At 34.0% G+C, this 18,111-nt stretch overlaps 1 protein-coding gene across 11 annotated transcripts in view; it reads left to right on the top strand.

The window, feature by feature from the left end:
* The window catches only part of EPHA6 (EPH receptor A6), an 868,712-nt gene that overhangs the window by 710,375 nt on the left and 140,226 nt on the right, over nt 1–18,111 (top strand). For 9 of the 11 annotated variants that reach the window (XR_009047653.1, XR_009047652.1, XM_057696163.1 and 6 more), the window contains 2 exons: nt 498–623; nt 16,859–16,920. Coding sequence is in view for 9 of the 11 variants with exons in the window: in XM_057696163.1 (XP_057552146.1) it covers nt 498–623; nt 16,859–16,920 (188 nt within the window). In the remaining 2 variants the exon portion in view is untranslated. The remainder of the gene's footprint in view (nt 1–497; nt 624–16,858; nt 16,921–18,111) is intronic. The other 2 variants (XM_057696167.1, XM_057696161.1) reach the window with 1 other exon arrangement.

Below are 18,111 nucleotides of genomic sequence, written 5' to 3'. Positions count from 1 at the left end.
GTATATGTTGTTTTTCTTACCACTGTTTCAAAGCATATGTAATTACTGTATGGTATAGAAACTTTCCTCATTTTAAGCTCTCATACTGATACACCTAAAGTAAAGAATTGCTCTTTCTAGTGCAGCACAAATCTCAGATCCTATTGTGACTCTTTTCTGTATATCTTTACCTCATGTGGAGGTGAATTCTGCAAATAGACAACACCAATAACTTGCATTTATATCCCCTTTGTCAAATGTAGGTTTAGAAAGTTTATCTTAGCGTTCTGATGCTTCTAAGCCCTCTAATTGTAACTAGTTAAGAGTAACTTTCTTTTCAAAAAACTAGGTTTATTTCTTAAATTTATGAATAAAAATGCATTCCATTACTTTTAATTTCATAGCTTCCTTGTAAGATTTGATGACTTTGTTGATTATAGGTTTGTTCCAATTAAATGATCAACAACTTTTCCATGAAGAAGACTTTTTGATTAATGTCAATTTTTATCTCTTAAAAGGATCCTTCCCGGCCATTGGGGTGGAAACGTTTTGCCCCAGCTTCCTGAGGGCAGGGTTTTTAAATAGCCTCCAGGCCCCGCATCCAGTGCCAGGGGGAGGATCTTTGCCCCCCAGGATTCCTGCTGGTAGGTATTCCAGGTGAAGTTTTCTGCCACCATATACAGTAGTAGGACTGTGCTTACAGTTGACAGGCCAACAATACAGAAATAAATATTTCTAAAATATATTGTTGAACAGAAATGCAAGTGACTTTTTTAAAGGCAGGAACCACATTTGTGATACCTAATGCTCTGAAAATAATGTAAAGGAAGTGGAAGCAGTATCTGTAAACTGAGCACTCAATCAGCATAGTGCTGCCTCTTCTAGCAAAGGTTTTTCATAAATAAAAACTGGAGATCCAGGTCCCAAATTTGTAACTCAAGAATAAAACAAGGATGAATTTAAGCCACTTTACCACTTGGAATTGGCTAGAAAAGAGAATTTAAAACTGAGTGTTATTAACTGAAAAAGTAATTCTATATCTGAGTAAGTTTACAGAGATTTAAAGTTCCATTTCACTAAAGAAAGATTATTTGAAAAAAGACCAGAAAGTAGCAAATTTGTAAGAAATTTTTGAGAAAAAATTAACGTGCAGTTTTCCCTAAAAATATCTGACCAAAGCCATATTTTATCAATGAGAAAAAACAAAATGTAGGATATTGAGCATTTTAAAATGTAATTTCAAAGTTTAGTAAATCATGTTGTAGATTATCCTTGATATCATTATACACATAAATTGTCTTAGTTTTGTCATTTTGTAAAATATCCAGCTGCCTTCCTCCCTGGAACCTGAGGCATGCAAATCCAGTTTATATTTTATATATCTTTAGCAAAATGGAATTAGGATATTGATTCTTGGAGTTTTTATCATAATTCTTGTGTTTTTTCTTATCATAGTTAATATTTATGCTAGAAATTATGGTAATGACACCAATGTTTTCAGGAGGGCTGACCCAGCCAGCAGAATCATGGGAACATTTGAAAAACTAGAAAATACAATGGAAACAAAATACCATCATGCTCATTTTTTGTTTTCCTTAGCAAAATTATGCCATCAAAACCTAAAATTATTACACCTACATTTTTCTTTTGCCTTTCAATTACTGTTGCCTACTTAGTTAAAACATACAAAAAGTAACAAACCATAAATATGCTTTAGTGTCATTTGGTTTTATCATTGGATAATTATTAAAGTGGTTGGAGACTTTGTGGCCAGTAATGCCACCGATAGAGTAAGAACCAAAATTGTGTGAAATAAAAACTAGCAATTTTAATTCTAATGAGTGTTGTCACCTTTTTTACTCCTTAGAAACAAAAATGGTATCAGTTGCACAGAAATTTTATTGTTGTTGGTGGTTCTGGTAGTGGTAGTGATGGTGGTGTTGCAAAAAATTAGAAATAAAAATCTATATAAACTGAGCTCTCAGTGTTAACTGCAAATAGAAAAATGTAGCTTTCGTGTATATTATTAATATTTCAGTGATTGGATTTGAAGAGATGAACAGATGATTTGTAGTTTAATGGCTTAATCCTTAACTCTTAATGACAAATCTTGGTGGATTTAGGTATGCTTGGCAGAAATGCCATCACAAGGTTCAGTAGTGACTTGAATTAGTCAACATCACTGGTAAAAATGATAACCCCTGTCATTTAGCCACTGAAACTGATAGAAGCAGGGTCGTGTTTCTGTAACACAGACACAAAGACAACTTTCCAGAGAGGGATCTAAAAGAACACTCTAGCACTCTTTTCTTTTAGGCTTTCAGCCAAATTTGCCTCCAGCTTTCATGGGAGAGAAAACTCAGTTCAGTTTTCATGACTTACATACAAATCAGGTGTAACAAAATAGCTTCATAAAAAATTTATAGATCTAAACTTGTTCCTGTTCTCTCAAACTGAAATTAACTCAACTCACTTTTCCTGGGTTATATCACTTTAATAAGTGATCCCTGTACACTCTCTTTGGTACTTTTCAGTAATGACTGCTACGATTTCAAAGGTAATTTTTATCTTCTTCAATTCAACTGTAACTTATTTCCCAAGAATTCTCTTTATAATTTTGTGTAAAGAGGACTGAAGCAATGCTCATTAAAAGTTATCATTTCATATTAAAAAAAAACCCTAAAGTATTTCTTTGTCACCTAATAGCTGAGTGACTTCTCAGGTTTAGTACATCATTTGAGGGCAGAAAGCACTTCCTTCCTTGACCCGTATCATGGTCCCTTAGAAAGCTGGCCAAAGGATGATGCCTACTGGGCAGAAATTAATTTATGTTTATACCAATTGGTTATACGTCACGGTATTTTTAGAGTCCTATAAGACATTTGCTACGTCATTCAAGAAATCACAAAATCTGTTCTAATGATGGTGCTAATTTAGTTCCCAGTTACTTCCTTAATCAAATTTAAATGAGATACCTGATGATGTTTTGTATAAAATAGTTTCTTTGCATTCATGCCACACTGTGCTATCAAGGAGCAATATTTTTGCAGTATGTATTTTTACACTAACTGCAATAATAAGAGAATCACCGAATCATGAGAACCAGAAAGAAGACAGGCCCGAAATCAGTATTTATGTAATGGTTGTCAATTGTTTATATGACCATTCTCATTTCTAGCAAGGTCATAATAAAGGGTTATTATTCTTAGTTTCAAATAGAGAAAAACACCAGGAAGCAATTGGCTGAAAGTTGAATATCAAGTATATTCATATATTTATTGCAGTGCTTTGCAAATAGTAGTCACCCAATGAAGTAAGAAAATCTCAGGAGAGAAGAGAGGAAAGAGAAGGCAAGAAGAGCGGGGAGGGGAGCTGAGAGAAGCAAAGAGGATGGGGAAAGAAAGGAGAAATTAGAAAGACATAAGTGAAAGTATATTTTCTGAATCAAACTCTTCCCCATTGCATTTGTCCCTATTAAAATCAAATTCTACCTTCTTGAAAAGAATTAATGGCCCTCTTGGAAATTTGCTATCAGGTATATACTTTAAAATGATAAGCTTGCTCTCTTCGCTGCATCTAGTTATTTCTTTGATTTATTGCTATAGTCAAACAGTACTTGAAAGTGGGATAAAACACTTTATATGCTATATTGATTATACATAGGGTCTTAGACTGATGACTCATCTTGTGATAGACTTTGCCTTTTCACTTTTGGTGGCTTCATGTGCTTACCATACCTGAAGAAAATCAGAGTAATAAAGTCATTGAGAAATAGAATTATGCACTGATAATGGTGGTGTAATAATATATGGAAGTTGTACTGGTCCAGTCATCTCTGTTACTTCACAGAAATAACTCTCTGACATCGTGTGATATCTTAAATTTACATAAGATCCAAACACCTACAATGTGTCTTGAAAACTTGATTTAGGCATATTCATTATACTCAGAAAGTAGTATCTTAGGTTGAGTACAATTAGATCAAAAATTTTTACCTGATATTTTTCTAGCAATCTTCTGTCAGTTGTGGAAGACTTGATAATATTTTTCATTAATGAAGTAATTGATGCATATAGATTAGATTCTAGGCCAAGCTCAGATATATGCCTTTTCAATAATAAGCAAAGTCTACAAATGAGAAAACATAGGAAACAGGCAGCATGTGGGATTTAGAAATAAATTCTAAAAAAAAAAAAAAAAAAAAATCAATGTTGAAGGTCTTCCTAATACTTCCTTTGTGGTTAGTCTTGGAAGCTCTCTAATTGTTGAGGGGATATTCTTCTGAAATAGCACCATCTCGGTTTGTCTGCCTATGCTTTAAATATAATGCTGTATATAAAATGCCTCTTCTGACATTTCTACCTGAGCTTCTGTCTATTGCATGCCATGTGTTAGGTTCAAGGTAAATGGCAAAGAAGGGGTAAATAGCTCTCTTCACCTTCTTGCTTTGTCAATTTTGTGAGACTTCCTCTCTGCTTACTCTGAATCAGTTTAAAAAATAAATGTGAACACATGGGGACTCAAAAACCAGATTTGCAATTACTGAGAATATGATTAATAGTAATGTTTACTATTATTTGTTTATTTTGTACCTTTGGAAAGAGATTTGGATGAGCCTTATTCTCAAGCAGTCAGACTTTTTCATATCCTTACTCCTGTCCCCTGACTAGTAATGCTAAGATATGAATTCACAATCCAGTTTTCTATAAACCAATAACAGAGCCAACTAGACCATTTCTGTAGCAAAGGACTTACAGTGCTGAGCCAATATTAAAATGTCTTCAAAGTCTATTAACAATGACTATCAGTATTTTCCTTTCCATATTTCATGTGAAATCCTATCTGATATGGAGTCAGAGCAAATACTACATGCACTTTTACCCAGTCCAAAAAAAAATTTTTATTGAGAAGGCATATAATTTAGATATTAGAAATAAGCCAGGAAAAATAAATAAGGTTGAAGCTGCAGAGAATCTAGGGTCTAGTGAATATAATATTATCAGATTTTGATGCACATAGAGAACTGCAGAAAAGCAGTAATGCAAATATATAAGACTGAATGGCAGACTTGGAAGGAATATACAATGAGTTGAGGAAAATTGGCATGAACTAAGTTTGCCAAGGGAAATCAACAGTGGAAAAGTATATACCTTTTAAATACAATCAAGCTACAGTTCAGAAAAATGAAAGTAAACCATTTCATTTCCACTTTTGACAAAATGTCTACTTGCTACAGTTCTCCTGAGAGTGATTATTCTTTTTATATTACTCTGTAGTATATACGGCAGTTTGCTTTATTTTATACTTAACAAATACTGTTGTGATAAATATAAATAAAAGATGAGATGGTGGTTTACTTTTTAAGTAAGAGGTCTTCAAAAAGAAAAAAAAACCCTTCTTTAAATGAAAGGTGTATATTTTATATATTTCCGCAGCTGAAAATATTGCCAATTACCCTGAATAAGATGTGTGAATGAGTGTTTTTGTGTGTACCTGCTTAAACCAAAAGCTAATTATAATAGGAATAGGATAAACTGGATTAAATGTGCAAAGTAAAATCCTGAATAAATGACTCAAAGTGTAAACTGTGATGAAAAAAGAAACCTTCATCTCAGTTCCTAACTCCTGGGTTCTTTATTCCTTGCCATTTGTGTGATTTCAAACCCTACTTGATACTCATCTGCATAGCTGTGTCTCCTAGAGAACTCTCCTTTTGAAAGTTTGTTCAGCTGCAGACTTCAGAAGAAAACCCTGTAAACTGCAACTGTTTGAAAACTAGGATAGGGACTCTGAGGAAGCATCAGGCAGGAGACCAAGATTATTCTATTTCAGGCCTGAGAAAAAGGCATAGGGAAGAGAGGGTCACTGATAAATGACAAAGAGAACACCCCCAGCCAACACAAGCACAAGGAAGGTGACATGAGTAACTGTATTTCTAGTTATATACCTATAAAGAACCCCCTTAAAGTATTTGCAACATTGTTATTGCTAAGTTAGAGTTACTTTAAAACACTTTTTGGCATGTATTGATAGATTCCAAAACCAGTGCAGGAAGGGCTAACCAGATAACGTTAAGATTGTGTTGTCAGCTTACTCTATTGCTTAAAGTCAGTGAGTTCCAACGAGTATGTACATCATCTGTTGGTTCTTTGGCTTACTTGAGGAGAAACATACAAAAGTTTAGAAAATGATTTGAAACTTAAGGAAGACAACTTGAAGATATTATTTGGAAAAAGAAAAGTCAGGATGGGAACATACACAAAATGAAGGTGTAGTTTGTACCTTCAAGTATCATTCAGTTTTTAAAAACTTTAATCTGTTGTAGGGTCTATGAATTTAAGGACTCCTACGGACAGGTGGGCTGTCCTGATGTTGTGGTACAGGTTGTAGACTCAGATTCCTTGTGGATTATACTTTGTTTCTTGGCCAAAAACAACATAGAAATGGACATATGATCATATAAATAAATGTTTGCATACAATTTCAGGAGGTCTCTGGACACCCTGAAGTCCATCAATGAAGAATTTCAGATAATATATAGATGATCTTATTTGCAAAACAGAGACACAGACATAGAGAACAAACCTATGGACACCAAGGGGAGAAGGTGGGGGGAAGGGGGAGAGGAATGAATTGAGAGATTGGGATTGACATATAAACACTATTGATATTATGTATAAAGTAGGTAACTACTGAGAACCTACTTTATAGCTCAGGGAACTCTACTCAGTGCTCTGTGGTGACCTAAATGGGAAGGAAATCCAAAAAAGAGGGGATATATGCATATGTATAGCTGATTCACTTTGCTGTACAGTAGAAACTAACACAACATTGTAAAGCAACTATACTCCAATAAAATTGATTGTAAAAAAAATCAACATGCGATGAACAACTTGATGAGATAACTGTTGTGGACATTCTCGATTACTAATGGAGATAAATTCAACAGAATGAAAGAGCTTTTGCATGTTGTAATTTTTTTCCAAAAAGTTTGTACCAATTTACCCTCCCAACAGTGGTATTTAGGGGTGTCTGTTTCCTTATCTCTTTGCCAGCACTGGTTAATAGTATTAAAAATTAAACAGCAATGAAAATTTAAAAATAAATAAATAAATAAAAACTCAGTGTTCTGTATGTAACGTTAGGTTTAACTGACATCGTGAGCAGCAGCATCTTTATGTAAGACTGACAGTGAATTTAAAAGAAAAAAGAAATAAAGCAGCAGCATACATTGATATCAAACTCTCGAACATTTACAAAGAGAATTTCTATTTTTTTCCTGCCAGAAAGACGTGAAACTCTTAAAAGAGCCTTTAAGTAATATCCAGATTTTTCTTTTACTAGTCCTTTTTACTTTTCTATTTTCAGAGTCCTTAAATAGTTTTAGCCTTTGACTTTAGCTCTGCTATCTTATTAGCATAAATACTTCTTTTATCTAAATATCATTTGAGTAAGTTTAAATCTTAAAAATCCAGACTTTATATACATGACAATTTAAATTCTCAGTTGAGAACATATATCTACCCCCTAGATACATTCATGTTTTATTATTACAAATTGTACCACCTATTTTGGTCCTATTCAAAGAAACTATCAACACTTTCAAAAGATTCATCTAATCGCTCATTTTCTTCTTGCAAAGAAAAATTCTGAAGAACTTTACACAGCTTGCTAAAGCTTAGTCTCCATGTGAGATAGTGTTTAATCTTTGTGTTGTTTGGGACTGTTGTGTCGGTGTATTTTCACCTTAATGGGAAACATGATAAGAAACTGAGCTGCTTAAATGCCTCTTGCTCTCTCACAGGGCAGCATGCTTGCCCTGCTGGGTTGCTGGGCCACTTAAGAACAGAAGGAAGGTGGGGAAAGACCAGCCCTGTAGTAAAACACATCTCATCTCAGCATTCATTCTTTTGCATTGTAAGACAAAGCACAGTAGAAGTTGCCCTGTGGCACAGTGTTAGCTTTTCATAGTTCTATTCACAGAGGTCTTTCAGAAAGTGTATTTAGCAAAATTGAATGTTTAAAAAAAAAAGTTTAATCCTTTGTAAGAGTTGCAGAAAAGATTCAAAAATAAGTAGTAACTTTCCTGGGTGGGGGGAGGGAGACAGAAAAGTAGTTGGTAGTTTAATTTACATCACATGTATGATTCATTTAACAGTGTTTTCTCCATTATAATTAAAGTTTCACCATAAATAACCTATGCAGTTAGGATTAAATATATCCTGTCCACAGGTTTGATTTTGAATTTTCTGTTGATTTTCTTTTGATTAGTGAATAATACAAAAGACCAAAAGGTGAATATTTGATCATTTATGTAATCATAACACACTTTTGAAGCCAGAAGTAAAGCACAGCATTTGAAACACTACTGGAAAATATGACACCTTCTTCCCAAAGCTTCAGGACTCCTTCTTAAAACATTCTTTTGTGAAGGAAACTTAAGATCATTATCATAAGCTGATGTTTAGGAGATGGGGAAAGCAAAATCTAAAGGCTATTTCAGTAAGTTTCCTTGACACACAGTTCCCATTTGGAGTATCATAAGGCTTTATGGGGCTTTAAAATCCTAGAACTTCGCAAGGACAAAACATCTTTGGCAGCAACACAGTGCCCAGTCCGTAATGACTTTCCAGGATGTGTTTCTAAGATGAGGCACAGAGATTTGGGATAATGCTTCATGTTCTCTAAATTACTAATGGAGACCCAAGTATTATTTGGGGGTATGACAAGATGTCCAAGCATTCAGACTCTGGAGCCAGATTGCCTGGCTTCAAGCCCTGGCTCTGCCAGTTGCTCAGTGTGTATCCTTGGACAGATTCCTTAAACTCTCAGTACATCCATAATCTTATTTGTTAAATTGAACTAGTGATTATACTCACCACAGGGGTTGGTGTGAGGATTAAATGAGTTAACGCATGTAAAGCCCATAGAACAATGTCTGGCACATTGAAAAACTTATTTTTTAAGTCAGTTATTATTACATATGTGCTGATTTAGATGTAGTATGTATTTTTAAATTACCCACACAAAAAGTTTTCACAGGAAGAAACCAAGAACAAAAGTGGCATAAAATTATTTATTTGATTTAATTTGGTTTTGAACTTAGCACATATTTCCTTTTTCATGTTTATGTTTTGAATATTTCACTGTATTTCAAGTCATGAGAATTCTCTGATATGTTTTGTTCATTGCTAGCTAGTGTAATGAAACTATTGATTATTGTATAATCAATGATTTCTTTCATAATAGCTGGAAATCTCAGTCATAAATCAACTAATTTCAGTGAATGTGCTTTTAATTTGATCATTATCACATATTACTTTTATATATGTGGATGTAATAAAAAATCACGACAGCCATTCTTAAAAACGCATGTTATTAAAATTTTGCAATATGGTTAGTGTCTTATGTTGAAAACCACAGTCTAACATCAGGCATCTTTGGCGGTAACTTTCATTGTCAACAAGGCACTTCTAGTTAAAGAGAAATCTTTTTGCCCATATGTAATTTCCAGTAGAAAGAAGGACAGTTATGAATATTACTAAAGTTAATTGATACGGATGGTATGCCACTTCTTTCTGGAACTGTCAGGAAAATTATGTTTCATTTCTTTAGCCTCACATCTTTGATTTACTCCAAAACAAATCTAGAAGTGCTACTGTTTTCATAAATGCAAATCAACCTTCCTAATTTCTGCTCAACTGTTGTATCACAGAATAAAATAATTTATTCTTCAGCATTAACCTGAGAGTACTTGGATCACTTCTGAATTTAAAAAGCAAAATAAAGGGGCTTCCTAGGTGGCGCAGTGGTTAAGAATCCGCTTGCCAATGCAGGGGACACGGGTTCAATCCCTGCTCCAGGAAGATCCCACATGCCGCGGAGCAACTAAGCCCGTGTGCCAATAAAAAAAAAAAAAAAGCAAAATAAAGAAATTAAGAGAAGTCTTGGAACCAAATAACAGTAATTATTATATAGATTTAGAAGTTTAAAATAGTCCTAAGGTTAAAATCAATTCCAGAGTAACCTAAGGTATATCGGTAGAGGTACAAATCTGTAGATAGAGTACAGAAGACACAAGATGGCTTTTTAGATAGGAATAAGAATTTACTTCCTACAGAAGCTATTTCTAAGAAACTCTATACTATAGTATGGTATTTAAAGTAAGAAAATACCCATTTTGATTATTTTACTCTACTCTAGGGGAAACCATCTTATTCTTTAAAGCAACTTCAAACCTGTCAATTTCAGGTGTATAGAATTTAAGTGGACCTTTGAGACAGTCAAAAAAGCTCCTAAATATATTGACCTTAGTCATTTTCAGTAACGAACCTTCTTCACTCTGAAAAACACTTCTTAGCTTAGGATTCAACATCTAGTCAGTAAGATAAGATATAATACTCACATTTATTCATCCATCCTTTAAGCTACTCTTGGGTGGTTCAATGTTTATAGTATCAAGTACTATTCTCTGTGTTGTAAACACAGAATCGCATTTAATCTCACATCTCACACAATGGAGGAAGTGGATTAACACCTCCTCTACCGTGATTCATGCAATGGAGGAGATATTGTTATGTAAAGATATGCAATATGCAAATATACAAATGAGGCATGTATATAGTGTACAAATGAGGAGACTGAAGCAGTGAGATAAGTGAGTTATGAAAGGTCCAAAGTGGACCTTTGAGGAGGTCCAAAGAGGAAGAGTCTTCAGTAGCATGCTATCTGACTCTAATGCCACATCTTCTAACTTCACTGTGCTGAGCACACAAAGGCATAAGGTAATAAACCATCCCAGTTTGCCCAGGACACAAGGATTTCAGTGATAAAACCAGTAATTAACTGTATCATAAAAAACATGTAACTAGCAGTTATTTTTACTTTGCCACAGCCTATAAAAGAATCTTTATGTCAATACCAAAGTATAATAAAATATGGAAATGATCCATTTTTATAAAACTATTTTTTCTACCTAGTGAACAACTATAAATAGAAGGGGGAAGCAGATAACTATACCCAAAAGGGAAAGAAAGTAAAGGTACACCAACACTTTTGAGTGGCACCTAAAGCCAGACTCTGTCAGTTATATGTTTTTTCATCTACTCCCTTGAAAAATCATACATAAATGTAATATTATCCTCATTTTATAGATGTAGAAACTGAAGGAGCTAAAACAGCTTGCCCAAGATCATGCCCAAAATCATGCAGGTTGCAGAGCTGAAATTGGAATTCTGTTTTTTTCTTCAAAACCATGTGTTTTATAATACAAACAATTTAGGGTTAAAGTCTATTGATTTGCCATTCTGTTATTTCAGTAATTCTGCCCTAGGCCTAGAATTATTCTTAGAAAACATCTTTATTTGTGTGTTCTAGCATTCCAGTCCCCAAAAATTAAGTTGAGGACCTAATCTGTGTCTCACTCTGTGCTAGATGTAGATAGCGAACTTACAGAGAAGAATTAAGCACCAGTCCTGACCTCAGCAGCATTTTAGAATGGGAGGCAGACACTTATGTAGTTAGTATCAATGCTATACTTAATAAGTGTTAGGTAATTGTTTGACTAAGATGTAAATGAAAGAGAAAGTAAACAATCAAGTCCTCCTAAAACAAAAAAGTGATTCATTGGAGAATTGACAATGGAGATGGTATTTAAGTTCTCTTTTTTTTAATGTATAGGCATATGATTTTACCAAATGAAGACAGTGAGAAGTCAGTCTCCCAAAGAGAAGAGGAAAGTACAAGTAAAGTCGTACTTAGGGAATTATGAGTCCTCTAGAGAATTTGAAAAACAGGAGCAGGGGTACAGGGGTTGTAAAAGATGACAGTAAAAACAAAGGTAGACAGATTGCCAAGCAGTTTAGACTTTAATTCTCCAGCAAACAATAAAATATGTAAAACAGTCTTTAAAGGAGGGATGTGACGTTAGCCCTTTATAGTAATTGTTTACTTATTTCAATCTCCCTTTCCACTATACACTCCACCAGCGCGGAATCTTGTATTGACTGAGGATGTTTCTCCAGAAACCAGAAGCGTATTTGATGCATAGTAGGCATTTAAATATGTATATCTGCTATATCACTGAATGTTTAAAATAATGATTATACAAGCATTAACAGATACAACCAGTGAGCGATTATTGTAATAGGTCAAGCAAGAGAAAACAAAGGTAGAATGTGAACAGTGATAATACGAGGGTGAGTCAAAAATTATCCGCACTCCGGGTATATTAAAACTTCTATAAATTCTACAGACGCAGTGCGGATAATTTTTGACTCACCCTCATAGATTTTTGCATAGAATCAGCGCCAGTTAAAAACTTATGAACTAACAAAGGTTTGATAAAGTGGGAAATCCAGTATTACCATAGAGCTGCAAACCTGGGTAACTAGATGGATGGTGGTGTCTTAACCAAAACAGGAATAGAGGGAAAGAAAGTTCAAGGGAAATTTTTAAAGTTTGTATTTGAATTCACTTAGAATGAGTCATTTGGGACATAATCTGATAATTATCAGGCAACAGTGTTAAGAGAAAAATAATCCTCCAATTTTATTTTTTATCTTGTGAATAAAAATAGTTATTTAATATATAAATTTGTTCAAATTTATGTCATCCATATCTTTTGAATGGCTTAGTGGGATAAGAAAACTATTTCATTTATTATCAAATCCATTTGAGATTATAATTATAATTCACTATCAGTACAGCTGAAACAGGGAGTAGAAATAAATTAAATAACTGGTCAAAAAGTCCTGTGTTGCAACTTGGGAGGGAAAAATACAGGCAACCTAACTGTCAATCCAACTTATTACCACAAATTTTGTTACCTATTAGACAAAATATAGATGTATTATGATGTTAAATAAACTAGAATCGATTTAAATCTGTGATAGAATTTTGGGGTTGTCGAGGTTTGTTTAGATTCTTTTTTTGTTTTTTCTCTCAATCTTTATTGGAATATATAGCTTTACACTGTTGTGCCAGTTTCCGCTGTACAACAAAGCGAATCAGCTGTATTTATACATATATCCCCATATCCCCTCCCTCCTGAACCTCCCTCCCACCTTCCCTATCCCACCCTTCTAGGTCATCACCCATCATGGAGTTGCTCTCCCTGTGTTATGCAGTTGCTTCCCACTAGCCATCTATTTTACATTTGGTAGTGTATATATGTCAGTACTACTCTCTCACTTTGTCCCAGCTTCTCCTTCCCCCCGTGCACATTAGAATTGCCAAACTAATACAAAATACTACATCCAGCACAAACTCATTACTTACATGAAGATGTTGAATCTGTAATCTCCTTTCAGAGTCTTCTCTGAGGCCAAAAAAAGGGGGGCACTCTTTCACTCACAAAATATTTACCCCAGAATTTCCCTGGAACATTTAAAGAATGCCTCTCTTTTGTTTCCTTTAACAGCAGTATAACAGTAGTCTTCCCATCATAAGATTTCTCAATACCACCTATATCAACATCATCATGAGTATTGAGAAGCTGCAAATTTGAAAAAGATTCATTAGTTAATAGTCTATAAAAGCCCCAATTAAAGAAAATTATTGTTCTCTATAAAAGAAAAAGATGATATGGGATTTTATAATTCACTGTGTTCAGAATATAAGTGATTTCTTATAGAATCTTGATTCTAATGCAGTTTAAAATATCCATAGCCACATCTGGGCTATTCATGAAGGAAAACCAAAGAAATTCACTTTTTGTGTGACTTGTAGAAGTATTTTTGAAGATCACGTCAACTGATGAGGCTTCTAAAAAGAATCTGGGGATTTGGGACTTGACTAACATTTAAGAATCCTGGAGCTTGTCCATTGACTTCAGTACAAAGCAAATACTAAGTTAATCCTGTGACATGAGGCACTTAGGGTAACTGGCTAAAACTGTAAACATGGAAATAAGCTGAAATATTTTGAAAATATAAAAAAAAAGAATCACATCCAAATGTATTTTCCACGAGCAAAAATGCAATATATAATTTTTACATATTTAAAAATAACACAGAATAAGCACTGTTACCACTAGACTTCTCTCACCTTACCACATGTTTGAAGAATACCATCCTAACTTTCATAATTTCCCTTATACTTGTCTATTTTCTTGATTATAAAATGTAATCATGGACTGTAAGCTTGTAATCTTCCCAGTATAACTAACTTCCCTGTAGAAAACCACTAGGAAACAAATTACAGGTTAGATACCAGCGGTATTCTAAAAAAAAAACCTTAGTTTAATAACACCTGCTTTCAATTGATGCTACTGAAGAAAATACAAAAGATGCAGCACTCAGGTGTGAAATTTTTAATTTACAAGAAACCGGGGGAGTCTTCATTTGACTCTTTATTATCTTTAATGAGAAGATGAAACTTGTCACTGATGAATTTTAAGATTGTATAAAGTATCTCCCAAGGAGTTATAGATAGAACTAATTTCAAAGTACTTTGTATTCACATAGATTAGAATCTTGCTGAAATACTTCAGTGTTGCTCTCTTAGGAGTTGTATAATTGATGAGAAAAATCAACTCGTTTCTATGAAGCACCTACTCTGCTCAGCTCTATGGGAGGTGACCTTGGGAAATCTACTGAATAGAGATATAAAGCATCTATGGGAAGATGAGGGGAAAAAACAACCTAATACAAAACCAGGCACACATTTCATAATGCAGACAATAGATGTGATGGAAATGCAACTATAGGAAATGTCACTATGGGAGACTTTGAAGGAAAAGGTGCAGTATATATATTCTAGGGAGATGTGAGGTGTAATTAGGGAAAAAGCAAATTGGGAGATAATCCTGGCAGGGGAATTCCAAAAGGAAAGGCAGAAGGAGACAGGATTGAGTACATATAGGTTATAATGACCGTTGATGAGGCAGTAGATGATAAGGCTAGTTAGGAGAGATGAGGTCCATCACTGGAGAGGATTGACTAACAGGATGGGCCTTACAGTTCTGATCTTTAAATAATGTCTGAGAGGCACCTTTGGCATAAAAGTTAAGAGCTTAAGCTCTGAGACAGATTGCCTGATACTGCTACTTAATAGCTGTTTGATTTTGGGCAAGTAGTTTAATTTTCTATGCTTCAATTTCTCTATCTGTGTAATAGGGAAAATAATAGTATGTTAGTATTCCTAGGGAATGTCAGTTTTTTTAAAAAATATATATTTGTATTTATTTTAAAATGTATTTTTTAGAAAACTAAATATGTTTCTCTGACAGCAGTGGTCAAGATGGATTGAAAAGGTGTAACTATGGAAAAAAGAACTTGGGCAGTCATTGTAATAACCCAAATTTTCCCCTTAACATCTATAATTATCATTACCATTATCATTCAAACTGGAATATTGGACTCATAATTTTTATATTTAAGTATAAAAATGACCTCTTATTTTCCCTCCCTTGCTAACCAAGTGCTTGCATCAAGCTCCTGTCTCCAAGCTCTCTGAAACCAATGGCCAAATAAAAGATATCACGATAAACCTTCAGATTTAAAACCCGAATCTTCTGGATCCCTGCCTGTAGTAGTGCAGACAGTTCATTTGACCTCAATATTTTCTGATCAAGTTTTTTTATCTGTATTTGGGTGAAATTAATGACTTTGAGGAACATTATAGAAATTTGCCAAAATGGAAAACTTCTTTGAGTTCTAATTCTGTGCATGATAAATTGGGAACTTTATTACTACATTTAACCTTTAGCATATCTTTCTTTAAAATACAGACTCAAATGTAAAATCTAGCATTTGCAGACATTGTACTAATTTGCTCCAGTCACCCTTTATAACCCTCAAGACTTTGAGTTCATAAAACGGACATGAATTACAATATGAGATCTAATATTCCCATCATGGTACACATAATTTCTTTCCAGATCTTCTTTGTGCTCATGAGGAAAAACTCTGCGCACAGTGAAGATTGAATTGCTAAAAATTTGAATGAGAAGCGAGAAATATAGAAGTGTAAAAATGTCATACATGTTTATTTCAGGTAAATATCATTTTCCCTCCCTAAAATGAGTTTATCTTTTAAACTTGGGCAATTGGGAGGAACAAATAGATTCTTTTCTTTGAAACAAATCAGTTATTTATGTTGAATATTCTACCTAATAGAGGTGTACTGGGAACTGTGACAATTGCAAATAGATATGATAAAAAGGAAATAAATGATGTTCAGTTTCTGATTTTAGCTTCTGCACTAGACTACAAAATCAGAGTTACTTATTTTTCAGGTACTGCCATCATTGTTCTATTGATCTAATCTATGTCCAATAAAGAGATGATCAAGAACTATTACAAATCCCACCAACTTTGTAGCATTCATCAGTCTACTGGCGTTTTTCTACTTAAAAGCCCTTAAAAGTAGACAATGACTGATGGTTTATAATTTCTTAAAGAGAATTTATGAATTTCTCCTTTCTGCTTTGCCTTAGGAATATTTCAGAAATGCCCTGTCTAATGTAATTCAGCTATAATTACTGCATCACTGGAGGAGAAGTTACACTACAACTGCCAAAGCAGCTACAGTAACTGCTTAAACCCTGACTTTACCTTGTTGATTGTCTTTTAAGGAAAAGCTCAGGACAAAAAGAGCATAATCTAAACGAGTGATTGCAGGGTTTTAGAAAAGGAAATGCTTAATTACTTAGTAATTCATATTGTAATTCATGTTCTATTTATGAACTCAGAGAAAATAATGCTGTAAAGAAATGGAGAAATGTGTATGTTTAATATGTTTATAGAGGCATGTTGGAAAATGAAGTTCCTATTAATAATACACAAATAATTTAGCTGCCACAGCTAGAAATCTCTAACTGCAGCACATATTTCTGTAATTGCTCTAATCCTTGTGTGTTCTCTTGCTCTTTTTTCAGGCAGACCAGTAATGATTGTGGTGGAATATATGGAGAATGGATCCCTAGACTCCTTTTTGCGGGTGAGGTGTTCTGATGGAATTTAAATAAACTATTCTGAGTTCTAGATTTAAAACATTTATCATAAATTAATTTTTGCATAATGCTATTCATGGACTTTTCCAAGAAGAATAGCAATGTTTTCTCTAGGGTGAGTTTCTCTGATACTGTGATATACATTAAAGTGTTACTAAAGGTGGGGGGAGTATATACACATGATAATATAATTGATTTCTCCTATAAATTCACTTGCCATATTAATATATACATATTTCAAATGATGTTATAATTATAAAGATTAAATGAAACAGTTGTTTCACATAGTCTTTCATTTTGCTTTATCACATTTAACTATTTAGTAGGATATTTTATGCATTATGTACAATGCTGAATGCTTTAAACTGATGTATATTTACCAATAATGACTCAAGTTCACATCAGAAAATGGATTTTATCAGCTATGTCCATCTTAAGTTCATTTTGGCTATTTAAAAAACAAAAAGAGAAAGAAAGAAACTGGCTGATTTTGTTTGAAAACAAAAGAAAATTTTCTTAAAATACATCTTTATTGGAGTATAATTACTTTACAATGTTTTGTTAGTTCCTGCTGTACAAGAAAGTGAATCAGCTATATTTATATATATCCCCATACACCCTCCCTCTTAAGCCTCCCTCCCACCCTCCCCATCCCACCCGCCTAGGTCGTCACAAAGCACCAAGCCAATCTCCCAGTGCTATGCAGCAGCTTCCCCCTAGTTATCTATTTTACAATTGTTAGTGTATATATGTTAATGCTACTCTCTCACTATATCCCAGTCTCCCCTTCCCCCTCCACCCTACTGTGTCCTCAAGTCTGTTCTCTACTTCTGCATCTTTAGTTTTGCTCTGTCACTAGGTTCATCAGTACCGTTTTTCTACATGCCATATATATGCGTTAGCATATGGTATTTGTTTTCCTCTTTCTGACTTACTTCACTCTGTATAACAGACTCTAGGTCCATCTACCTCACTACAAATAACTCAATTTTGTTCCTTTTTCTGGCTGAGTACTATTCCATTGTATATATGTGCCACATCTTCTTTATCTATTCATCTGTTGATGGACATTTAGGTTACTTCCATGTCCTGGCTATTGTAAATAGTGCTGCAGTAAACATTATGGTACATGTTTCTTTTTGAATTATGGTTTTCTCAGGGTATATGCCCAGTAGTGG

Source organism: Hippopotamus amphibius, chromosome 10 (genome assembly GCF_030028045.1).
Source record: "Hippopotamus amphibius kiboko isolate mHipAmp2 chromosome 10, mHipAmp2.hap2, whole genome shotgun sequence".
Taxonomy (NCBI): domain Eukaryota; kingdom Metazoa; phylum Chordata; class Mammalia; order Artiodactyla; family Hippopotamidae; genus Hippopotamus; species Hippopotamus amphibius.
The sequence above is the reverse complement of the archived record's forward strand: the minus strand, read 5'-3'. Positions and strand labels throughout refer to the sequence as shown.